The 12,567-nt window shown below is 40.8% G+C and overlaps 1 protein-coding gene across 2 annotated transcripts in view; it reads right to left on the bottom strand.

Moving 5' to 3' along the window:
* Positions 1 to 12,567, bottom strand: part of LOC109033570 (apyrase-like) — a 33,078-nt gene that overhangs the window by 11,052 nt on the left and 9,459 nt on the right. For both annotated transcript variants that reach the window (XR_011899774.1, XM_019046243.2), the window contains exons 3-9: positions 7,571 to 7,771; positions 5,826 to 6,024; positions 4,169 to 4,378; positions 3,442 to 3,605; positions 1,877 to 1,967; positions 1,334 to 1,471; positions 518 to 718 (exon numbers count right to left, since the gene is read on the bottom strand). Coding sequence is in view for 1 of the 2 variants with exons in the window: in XM_019046243.2 (XP_018901788.2) it covers positions 518 to 718; positions 1,334 to 1,471; positions 1,877 to 1,967; positions 3,442 to 3,605; positions 4,169 to 4,378; positions 5,826 to 6,024; positions 7,571 to 7,771 (1,204 nt within the window). In the remaining variant the exon portion in view is untranslated. The remainder of the gene's footprint in view (positions 1 to 517; positions 719 to 1,333; positions 1,472 to 1,876; positions 1,968 to 3,441; positions 3,606 to 4,168; positions 4,379 to 5,825; positions 6,025 to 7,570; positions 7,772 to 12,567) is intronic.

Raw genomic sequence — 12,567 nt, 5'->3', positions numbered from 1 at the left:
TGAAGGCGCTATCCGTTTCACGCTGTCCGCAATGACCGAACTGTGTTTGATGCAATGCGTGAAGTATTCGTGCAGTCTTGTAGGCGCTAATATGTGTTACATGCCGATCGATCGCCGCGCCGAGGGCTTCTCTTTTTCATCTCAAGTCCTCGTCATCATTTCTCTCCAAGTCGCACCGTTGCGCCAAATTGCGTGTTGGTTTCACTCTTAACTCGACTAATTAAAGGTGCTGTCACTTGTATCACTGAAAGACGACAAAATTAGAAATTACTATACTCTCAGGAAATGAGAGATTTTGTCGCCTTTTTTCGTTTGAAATTTTTTTTTCCTAAATCCAATTTTTTTTATACCTACATTTAAAAAAATTGCAAAATTTGCCGCCCCCTAGATTTGCCGCCATGGGCCGCGGCCCATGTGGCCACCCCCTTAATCCGGCCCTGATAGTACCTACATTTTGATAATGATCGAGGATTTTATCGACCAACAATTTGACTCTTACCTACAACTGTAAACATACCTGGAGTCCAGAATCTAGCTCGTTTTTTGATGAGATCGTATCCATCTCCTCCATTGTACATGTACGCAGCCATGATTATTCGATAGTATTTGTGAGTAAGAAGTGGCTCGTATGTGGGCACTGAGCACGTCGAGCATCGCACAAAAATATCCGACACTCGTTCTCCTACTGGCTTTGTGAAGTCAAACTTCGCTTTCACGCCTGTCAGAAGAGGAAATTTTCAAAAGGGGCACTTGGGTAATTAATTGCAGCACGGGTATAAAAATAATAGAATGCATGTAGGCACGCGTCTAGGGTGCCACCACGCCCTTGATTTCAAGGGACTTTGATGAGTTGTTGTGTTGATCTAGACGTTTATATGCGAATGTGATCTATGTGGGAAGGAATAATATCGAAAGAAATTACCTTAGTTGCATGCAAATCCTATGCTTATAATTACGATTAATCCAATTCCTTTGTACATAATTCCTTTCAGCAGAAAACTGTCACTGTTGGATCCCTTACAAAATTTTAGAAAGAAGAATGACTGAATATCATTTTGCTATTAGGAACTATTATTTCTGGCCCGTCCTTGAAAGCACCTTTGTGCATACAGAAACTAATTGCATATAGGTTGTTTCTGAAATGAGCCGAAGTAGTATAGTCTCAAATTGTAAAATGTACCAACCCCTATTAGTTGTTTCGTAAAGCTTCAGCTCACAACTCCACTCCACTGGGCTCCACTCTACTGAGCAAGAGGTGGTCATTTTTAATGATACCATAGGTAGGTAGTTTGTCAGCAAAAAAGTAGGTGAGTAAAACATTTTCTCAAATTACCTGACATTTGCAAAAACGGTGAATTTTCATGTTGCACTGAGAATTCTAACATTTCTTTGAAGTGCTGCCCGTTAAGTTCTACCATGCCGTAAGAATCCTCAAAGGGCAAGATATTCCAGAGGTCAGCGTAGCTGATGTCTGAAAGCAAGAATGTATTGTATAAGTATGTGGGGAATTTGTATACATCATTTTAGCACGAATTCTCTATTTACGTATGATAAAGCCTGTTAAGGCAGGCATACTGATATTAATATAATATCGTTAACGCGCGGTCAGAGACTCAGGGGTGTTAACGAGGGTTAAAGCGCCTTCATTCTATTGTATATGCAACACTCGCGGTTGAACAGCAAGAACTATTGTATCTGCGAGCATCATGAGCGCTCGGTTGCTTTTTTCTTCACAAGCAAACTTATTACAGTAAGGCACTTCGTTAAAAGCATTTTAACTGTTCCTTTGAGGAGGAAAACGACAGAGTTTGCCGTCACTAACCAAACAATTACATTTGCTTAGGGATATGCACATAGTAAAAAAAAAAAACCTTACTTCCGTGCATGATCGATGATCGTATCCCTCCACATTGAAGAACAGCCACACCAGCTTTTGTCCAACTGCGACCCTCTCTTTGTTGGACGTACTGCAAGGATAAAATGCGCAAAAATTAGGAAACTCAGGCATCGGGTTGTAGCGTTCTTAAGGACGAAGGCGAAAAGACGGCCACTTACGCATTACATTACGCTTTAAGGAGACAGGGAAGGGGATCTAAATTAGCGCGAGGAGTGCGCTCAGGGAAGAGAGTAAGACCGCTGCTGACCACACTGTTTGGTGCAATGCGTGGAGTATTCATGCAGTCTTGTAGGCGCTATGCCTTTCAAGCCGACGACTGCTGCTGACCGCAGTGTGTTTGGCGCAATGCGTGAAGTATCCATGCAGTCTCGTAGGCACTATGCGTTTCATGCCGACCGCCGCCGCCCCGCTCCATTCCAGGTCAAATTGCGTGTTTGGTTTCTCTCTTAACTCGACTATTGAAAGGTTGTCTCTTGTATCACCGAAAGACGACAAAATTAGAAATTACTATACTTTTATACATGCGCGACTTCATTACAACAATCGGTATGCTCAGTGAGATTTTGTGGATTTTTTTCGATTGGTTTTGGCAAATTGACATGAAATGCCAATCACACACGAAAAAAAAGGAATCAAACAAAGCAAGACGTAGTTTTCCGAGGAAGAGGGACTTGAGAGGTCCGCGATGAGAGGTAGGGGGGAGGAGGTCTAAGTTTCCAAATTTTATATCAGCGTTCCGTAATTTATGGACTGCCTCAAGATAATTTCAACCATAGCTAGTGAAAACCTACGTTCCGCGCGAATGAATTTTCACACAGAGACGGCTAAAAATGCTAATTGCTGGGAGGTTAAGAAAAAAAAGTTCGTTAAATTAATCTGATAACTACCTTAAGGTTAAATTAATAATGGTTCATAAAATTATGGTTTCGGAACTAAGAGTTGAGTTACGTGATGGATAATTTTGCATTTAAAAGTAATTTCGAGATTTTTCCCATCTATGATATTTTGTATGCAAAAGGTAAAAAAGGATATTATTATTCTCCAACAATACTCTGCTTGCTCGGTGGGGATCCATCCAGGGCGCACCACAAGCCAGTAGTAGTAGCCTTGATGCTCAATTTCCTGGCAGCCAGGGGTTTTTCGGGTGGTATGTTCACCGACGCCTTTGCATACCCGCGAGAGGAACGATCGGGCCTGCCTCGTCTGGTCGGGATATCTCGCCGGGAGAACCGCCAGTCCTTGTGACTGGTGGGGGTGTAGAGGTTTGTAGTCGGGGTCCGAACCCACTCGCGCGCTGCTGACCATCGAGCATGCCTCAATCTCGTGTGTGCGGGGTGCGGGTGGCTCTCTCGAACCCCCTGTCAGCTGATTGCAACTGTCGAGGGGTGGGGTTGGCCGCCCGTCCCTGGCACATGCGAGCAGTAGTTGCCGGAAAGCAAAAAAAAAAAAAAAAACAATACTCTGCATACAGCAATGTAAAAATTGACAGAAAATGAGTTTTTTTTAACGTATTTTCGGAATTTAGCCATGGATATCGTTATTACCTCGTAAATCATTGCGTCGGTGATGAGTCTGCCGATCATACACGGACCGATGTGACAGGCCCAAAGAGATTTCTCAAAATCAACAAAAGTTCGGCCAATCTCCTTCGATCCAATTATATTTACTTCATCGCGCCACGGAGTCAGTTTCGCCTCAATCCCAGGATCTAGGAAATGACCATCAAAATGTACGATGAAAAATATAGTAGCTAATTTTAGAAAAAAGTTTAAAATTTCCTACCAAAGGAAATCAAGTCCTACCCGATTAAGTCCAATGAGAATCTTAGAAATTTACTGCCGTGTTGAGTAAAAGCGCTGTATAAGCGTTCAAATATTGCCAAATTTTCTTTTAGAAAATATTTATTTTTGAAAGAGTTATGAATATTTTTTCTTGAAATTTTCAGACTTTTCAGATCAAATTACGAACAAAATCCTCTGAAAAATCTGAAGAGAAATATTAACAAATTTTCCTGAAAATTAGTGATTTGTCCAAGGAAAGGCAAAGCTTGATCGCTTAAACGGCGTTTTTCATTAGCATGGCAGTAGTGAAGGCTCGATTATTTTCGGTCAATGGGACCGAACATACCACGGAAAATCGTGGATTGTTCGAAACTACTAACGATTGAGGCGCGGATAATCGGGGCCATTAAAAAAAAAAAAAAAAAAAAAAAAAAAAAAAAAATTCCGACAGAAACTGCAAAAAATAGAATGCAAATGTGTGATACCGTACCTGTGCTCACAGTTTCGTCCAATAAAATAGGGTTCCCTTCCCATGATTTTACTTGCATCCTTCCGTTCTTTTTCTCGAATTGTACTTTTAAGTAACCCAAATATTTGGAGTAAGCCGATGCTTGAACGATTAGAGTTTGCCGACCGCTTTCCTGCGTTATGACTGTCGGATACAGACCTTGAGGTTTGTCTCCCGGCAATGGAGGAGTTCCTGGAAAGAACTAAGAGTTAAATACGATGAATATAATAACGTTTCATTTTTTAAATTGTCCAGGGAATGAAAAAATGGGACCACTGATGACCTTAAGGTGGGTTTGGATCTTGTGGGTAACTAGACTAATTGCAGGGCTAATCGTGTAGTATCGCTGAAAATTGAAGGCGCTGCGGCTGCAAGTCGGAATCATGTCTTCCTATGTCGTCGGTTCCCCAGGATAGATGCCTCATGCCTCAACGATAGTTAGTTTTGGGAGATAATACTTAAGTACAAATATTGTACCTCAGATTCTCAGCTTCAATTCCTCTTACATCAACCATAGTTTAAATAAAGTTGAGCGAAGTTTCATAACGTGAATGCTCAACGTTCAGTGTTTGAAATCGTGGGATTAAAATATGAGCCATTGAAAATCTTGGGCCCTTATTATTTCAAGTAGTTTATTGTACTCACAATTAGTTGAGATATCACCTCAATTGGGCGTATTTAAATCATAAAAAAACTATCAATTGGACTACCTTTTGCAATTTGGAGCTATAAATTCTGACTCATCTGAAAAAACTCTTATGTGCATAGGGAAGCTAATGGCATATATCGACGGTGTAAGTCGGCAATCACATAACTCGGTTTGCGACGTCGCAGACTTCCTATCATACTTTATTTTTTAAACGGAAAACTACTCAACGACAATTCTTTAAAACTGTCGTAATTTTTCTTCTCTGTAAGAAGAAAATTCTGCAAAAACTTCAAGGAATGATGTCCATTTGTTCTCCTTCAAAAAAATATTATAGAGGCGGAGATTTTCAGACACCGCAAACGAGTTATGTGATTGCCGACTTACACCGTCGATATGCTGTTTTTAAACCGGGCCGGAATTTATAGTTCCTAATTGCAAAATGTAGTCCAATTATGACGTGAGCTGAGCCCTGTCATGCATGTAGTACCTATTAAAAATAGTATGGCCCAGGTCACAAAACAGGTAGTTCGAGTTGTTTCTGGGGGTAGTATCTTTTGATTTAAATTGGCCGAATTTGATCATGAGGATTTTTAAAGAGATGCAATGCAGTGACGTAAAAAGAGAAACAAAAGTTTTTAAGATAATGAAAGTAGTTATAGTTTAGTTGCCTGTATAGCCAACCCGAACTCCACTTAGGTTTTGAGAATGAAGATTTTATTTGAAGGTCTTATCTTAAGAGGGACATTGTAATATTTTTGGTTTTTTAACGAGGGCAGCAATGCTGAGGTTTGAATGGACGAGCACAAAAAACACTCCCTATTTTGGATTTTCAAAGGTGCTTAAGGAATTTTATGTTAAATTTTATGAAAAATCTTCTACCGTGGTGTTAAGGCTCTAACTTTAGTTCATTTAAAGAGCGAAAACTGCTGCTTCACCAAAGTTACTAGCTACAAGAAATGGGATTGCATAAACAGTAAAATTTGAATTTACCAGTATATAGTAAAGTATGAGAGTGACCACCAACGATGATATCAGCATCGAGGGACTCCGCGATAACCTTATCTTTCTCATAGCCAGTATGAGAAACCGCAACAACGAGATCGACATTCTGTTTTCGCAATTCTATGATGACTTTACTTGTCTCTTCTAATTCATCTTCAAATACTAAGTCACCCGTATTTTCTGTCGTCTATAAAAAACAAATAACAAAATTGCTGAACGAGAGAAAATCTAAAATTGCAATCCTGAAAGTAATTACCTAACAGAGGGTGCCACACAGTCAGGCCCGCCACAAGGGGGAGGGGGGGGGGGATACTGGGTCCCTGGTACCGGGGCCCGGGCCCTGGAGGGGCCCGTGACGCAGGTGACAAACCACTACGAATTCATGTGTAACCCTTGTCTCGTAGGGAAAAGTGAAAAAATTACCCTAAAAATTCCGCAAAAGGTGAATAAAGTTTCAAAAACACGCTAGGGCACTATAAAATTTTTCTTACTTTTTTAGAGATTTTCAAGATTTTGAGTATATGTAGAATGATATTTTTAGTAACTGTGTTTCATTTTCTTCCGTTGTCGGATGCTAAGAGGCTCCTTTCTGGGCATCCTCGACTTCAATGGCTTAACTCCCTTGCCATAGACGTACGAAAGGGGAGTCCAGGGGGGCCCGGCTCCCCATAGAATTGAAAATTATCATCTGCCCCCTTAAAAAAAATTTATAGATGTTTTGAATGCAACAATTCGAAAGTTTTTGGTGCTGAAAGTAAACAAAAAGGCGTAATTATTCTGCAGAAATTTAAGGAAAATCTCCATCATAAGAGCTTCATAATGCGTCCAAATAGATTTAAAATTTCAAAAATTTCCCGGGAGAGGCCCCCCGGACCCCCCCCCCCCCCTGTGCTAGGGGCCCGGGCCAGAAAATTGGTACCAGGGCCCGAGATGGAATGTGGCGGGCCTGCACACAGTTAATATTCTAAAGTTTATTTCTTATGGTTTAACAGGGTTCTATAGTTTCTTTTCTTGTCTTTTGATCACGAATACGAAAATCAATATCCTTCAAGTAATGTGGATAAATAATTACAGCGAAAAGAGAAGCACTCCTTCAGATCAATCAACTTTTTTATTTATGGTATAACACATTTTATTAAAAAAAAATTCCCCTTCCGGTTAGCATTATAATACTGAAGTTAGAAAATACTATTTTGCGATTGCCAACTTCGAAAGTTTCTCATGAAATCTCATCAATTTCGCAAGGAGGAAAACAATGGATCATTCATTTTCTGTCGCGTGATTTTGTTATCGGAAACATAAAAGCATTATATAACGACCAGGTAGTCACGTACTATATCTTAATGGTCACTTCACATTTTTCTTCTCTCTTCTTTCTTTGTTAAGTGATGTTTTTAACTGATTTTAGATAATTTTTACGTATTTTGATAAGTGATATTATTTTATCTATAACAGTTTTAACTGAGATTTTGCTTGGCCTCATTATCTCTGTTATTGAAAAACAAATTAATGGTGAAATTCCTCGGGGTTACTTTCTGTTGCAGCTTAGGAGCTGCAACAGCTCACATCTTCACTTTGCAAGAATCGGAGTAGGATTGTTTTGTCATTTTTTATTTATTTTGTTGTTTGTAGGGGTGGCAGGAGGCATAGGCCATGATAAGGAGGTGACAGAAAAATTGAAAATTTACATCCATCATGGTTTAGATAAGTCATGAAATATTTTCATCGCAAACCGGGTATTCAGTTGTGACGTATCCAACCACGCCTATTTTAAGACCATTTTTCTCGATAATTATGAATTTCTGCAGGAATGGCCGCAATCCAGGTTCTTCGATGGCATCCACGTTGGAGAGCACTGTAGGAGTGTGCAGAAGTTTCAGATAATTTATTGCACCATAAGGTCCACCCACATCAAACTCGTGATTTCCGAGAGTCTGAAAAAATTGAAAATTAGTTCATAGCACGTGAAAATCTCACCAATATTCCTATTTTTGAATTGAAGTTGGCAAATTGGACGTATTTCTATCAAACGGACCTAAGCGCCATAGGGCGAGGAAGGTAGAGGAGGGGGGGGGGGGGGGGGCTTTGATTGACGGCGGAATCGGGCGTCCGGCTTATTAGTCCAGGCATTATAGGAAAAATAGAAAAAAAAAATTATATATAAGGTTTTATGTGCCCAAGTTGTTCATTGGGGTGCCAGGGACTCCCAGCAAAAAGTCCCCAAGAATCCCCTGTACGCTCGACCCCCCGCCCCCCCAAAACCCCCAAAAAATCGACCTTTCCTCGGTTTTTCGTAAATATCTCAAAAAGAATTGGTTTTAGCGAAAAATGAGTTATGTAGTGAATAAAAGTTCATAAAATTTCCAATAAAAATAACTTCTATAAATTTTTTTGTAAAACGACTTTGAACCCCTCAAAATGGCCGCCGAAAAAACGGGCATTTACGGAAATGTCAGTTTTTTCCCGAAAATGCCCATTTTTCTTTGAAACGGCTGCTCTCATGTAAAAGTTATAATGGCGGATTCTGAAAGGGCGTTGAATTTCACATCAGAAACGATTAAAATCGATCATTTTAGACTCACAGTCGATCTACGGAAACACGATATATCGAAGCTCTTCCGCCCGGGCCTAACAAATCAAGTACTGGGTAGTTACTCATTTAAGTTTACGGTTCTGCTGGAGCAAAGAAGCGTTCAATTATCGCGTAATGCATCTGAAGAGGGAGGAGAGTCGGGATTCTCCCATCCAGAAAACAGAAATTGTGCATTGAGAGTTGGGGGGGGGGGGGGGGGGCTGAAAAATAGAAATAGAGCATTACTTTATAATTAAATGATTCCTCTTTTTCACTTCGATTTGTCTCTAGTAAAGCAATAAAACACATTTTTAAATGTTCACTTTTTCACTTCGATACCTCCAGCTCCAGTACAGATGGTTGTAAGCGGGGGGGGGGGGGACTCAGATTTTTTGAATGATTATCTTTTTAAGCGTAAGGTGTTCATGTACTACTTTGAGCTTGAATAGAGTCAATTATAAAACCGTGCTAAAGAACAAATGATTAGTATATTAATCACAAATAATATTTTCGATTTGTTTCACTTAATAATCATTGTAAAGCAGTGTATTCTAATTAATTACAATTACTTGTTCGAGAGCAAGTGGTTGCCCAATAACTTTTTTGAAGGAATGTCCAGCTGTAAAACTTAGAGAAAAGTCTTAGAATAATCGTCGTCTTTTGGCCTAAGTGCGTAATTGCTTACAACTTTTTCTCTCTTCTTTTCCATCTCTTTTTCTTGTTTATCTTCTTCTCCTTCTTCTTCCGCCTTATTGCCGCTCAATTCTAGTGTTGCCCTCGCGTCATCCATATTGGCCTTTTCTTCTTCTTCTTACTCGTCTGTATTAAGCACAAGCGAGTTATCACACGAGATGCCGTTGCAATCAGAGACAAGAGACCCTCCACTGGCCTCCTAGCGACAGGTGGAAGCTTTTACTTTCGGGGTTTCAACAATTCCTTATGGACAATTATTAGGGAGCAACAGTCATCACCCTATTTTCGGCTGTTGACTTACCTACATGGTCGATGATGAGCTTCGGGTGACGTCATGAGCCAAACAAGTTTCCTAAACTTCGGCCATTTTCGGCTTGTTTGCAAAACGAAACTGCCAACACGTTGTTAAACATCAACCATGTAGATAAGTCCAGGTAGAATGCTGAAGTCCCGAAAGTAAAAGCTTCCACCATGACAAAGATACTAGTGGAGGGTCTCTTGTCTCTGGTTGCAATGCAAGAAAACGTTTGAACATTTCAGGCCTGTTTTTCTACAACCGCACGATTTTCTGCAACCCTTAACACAGCCACAGAAAATTGCGTGCAAAACTTGTTTAGGTGCAGGCAGGCCCTTAAGTGGTTCGTACAGGAGTAAGCTGCGGATCCAATTTCCACCCCCAATTTAAAGGCGAGAGTGCATTACCGAGCCACGTTTGAATTTGAAGGAATGCTCTAAAACCGTGCAATTTGGCGGCATCTTCTGTCGGCGGTAGAATTTCGAGACTACTTGTTTTAGCCGTAACTGCACCTTTTTTAAACCTGATGAAACGATGTTCGTTCAAACTTTCGATATTTCTATTTGCATGATAAAGTCCGATATATATTAATCGGACGCTGCCTATTAATAATATGATAATAAATATGCAGATATATAATATGCTTGGAATAAGAATGACACAGCCACAACGCGGATCGAGGGTGGAAGTCCGTGCAACCGCTAGAGATCAGTTCTCGAACTAATCGCAAATCGCAAAACAAAGGAAGGAGCCGGGAGCCCGACGATATAAATTCGATGGGGGGCAACGAGAGGCGAAAGGGGAATTTTTATGAAACCGAAGCCCCTGAACGAGCTACATATAAGCCCCCCGAGTTCTAGATAAGAAGGGCTCGTCCAGTGTTGCTAGGTATAATGTCCCTCCACTCCTCGGGCCATGTATTTCAGCATTAATCATTTTTCTGTCATTTGGCAGTTACGATTCCTCCAAAATGCGACAATGCGAAGATAAAACAAAAAACGTGGCCTCATCTTTTCACATCGACGTCTTCGCAGGCTTGGACCATGCTTATCGTTCCTGTATGTTAACCGTTGCGCGGCTAAGCGGAGGAAGGGTAATGGGGACACCCCCCCCCCCCCCCCCCCCACAATCACTACTCCCTTCCCTCCGATAATGGCCTTAAAAATGAGTAAAAGGCTAATACAAACGACCCCCGAGTGAAAAAAGTATGACTCTAGTGTCATTAGAACCCCGGCCGCAAATGTTTAACTACCTAGTACTTGATTTGTTAGGCCCGGGCGGAAGAGCTTCGATATATCGTATTTCCGTCAGGGCCGGATCTAGGGGGGGGGCAAGTGGGTGCACGTGCCCCGGGCGCCACTTCAGGGGGGGGGCGCCAAAATGGCAATGACTTTTTTTAGAAAGGAGGTGAGAGGGAGGGAGGGTGAGAAGGGGGGAAGAGGAGAGGGAGGTTACGAACATCGAAACAGGAATACATACATATGAGTCGCTTTTATAGCGATCTTTGGCGCTTTACCACGCCTAATCGCCACAAAGCTCGAAACAGGAATAACATTAGAAAAAAGGGACGAAATTTGTCAGTTTTCATATCTTCTGAAGAGCACCTGAAAGCTGAAGTCAAAGTCAGCACTGAGCATAAGGCGTCAAGATTAAAGGTATGGATTGAAAATTCCAATATTTTTAATGCACACGGAATCGTTAAATGCATTCCGATGGGTTAACGAGGCTAACTCGGGGGTGAAAAAGGCGCTAGATTTAAGGAAAGAACGAAATTTAAATAACAATGAGTGATGACTGTAAACTTAAACTATGAAAGAAGACGAGGCGCTACTTTAGGGGGGGGGGCGCCAAAATGGCGATGACTTTTTTTGGAGAGAGTGAGAGAGGGAGGGGAGGGAGGGAGAGGAAGAAAAGATGTAGGTTCCGAAACAGGAATAACATTATAGAAAAAAGGGGCGAAATTTGTCAGTTTTCATATCTTCTAAGGAGCATGATTCTGTGACCAGCAGAACTAACCTATTGCAAGATTCCAGCGTTTAAAATTTTAGAATTTCTTTCGTGTAAGATTGACGGGAAAATTGAATCTATTTTTGGGAAAAGGGCTTTTTAAACGGCGAAGAGATGAATAAGTTGAATGATGACGATTTAAAAAGCATGCGAAAGATTTCGCCATGAAGTACGCGATGGACGTAGATCCCTATGAATTTGTCGAGGAAACAGAAGTCTTTCGGGTACAAGCCAGAGAGCTCTCTGGCAATCTTCAAAAATTAAGCCCTCTTAACCTTCTGAATTTAATTGCAAAAAATGACCAGAAAGATACGTTCCCAAATGTCGCGATCGCTTTGCGTATGTATTGCACTTTGCCGACAACCTCCGCTAGCTGTGAACGCAGTTTTAGTAAGTTAAAGCTCATCAAAAATTATTTGCGGTCGACCATGTCGCGGGAAAGATTGACAAATCCGGCCATTTTGTCAATCGAAAGTGTGGTTGCCTACACGGTTAATTTTGATTCCTTAATTGACATTTTTTCAGAAAAAAAACCCTGGTAAAAATTGGCGATAGGAGCTGCGTTTCAAAATACCATAGGAGTTCTTATAGCCGACTAGAGAAGGCTATTGAAAATTATATGGCTGGCTGTAGAAAGCGGAGCAAATCATATAGCCGGGCAATACGAAGCTATAAAAAAGTATACAGTTGGGCTATAGTTCCTATCACCGGGCTTTACACTTTATCGCCTGGCTGTTGCTTCTTCGCCATCGATTATAAAAGGCTATAAGAAATTGTGTAGAAATTCGTGTGCTTTGGAAATCATTAAGTTTGATACGGAAGTACCTTTATATTTACGAAACACATACATATTATATTTTCCAGTGGCGTGGCGTGAAGGATCGATTATCGATATATCGCCATTTGAGGCTATGGTAAAGAATCGATTACTAAGGTGTTCGCTGCGAACGCCCTAATAATCGATCTTTTTTCATAGGTTTGGATGGCGAATCAATCGATATATCGCAAAGCACGCCACGCCTCTGATATTTTCCTTTAAAACATATTTTTTTTTCATCAATTAAAATGAGAATAGTCCATACAGAGTGTCCAAACATTTCAAAATCATGAGTTGAAAAACGCTGACTCCGCCAGATCAAATATTAGAGCCTAACACAAAGCGG

Source organism: Bemisia tabaci, chromosome 4 (genome assembly GCF_918797505.1).
Source record: "Bemisia tabaci chromosome 4, PGI_BMITA_v3".
NCBI lineage: Eukaryota > Metazoa > Arthropoda > Insecta > Hemiptera > Aleyrodidae > Bemisia > Bemisia tabaci.
Note: the sequence above shows the minus strand (reverse complement) of the source record. Positions and strands in the feature narration are given on the sequence as shown.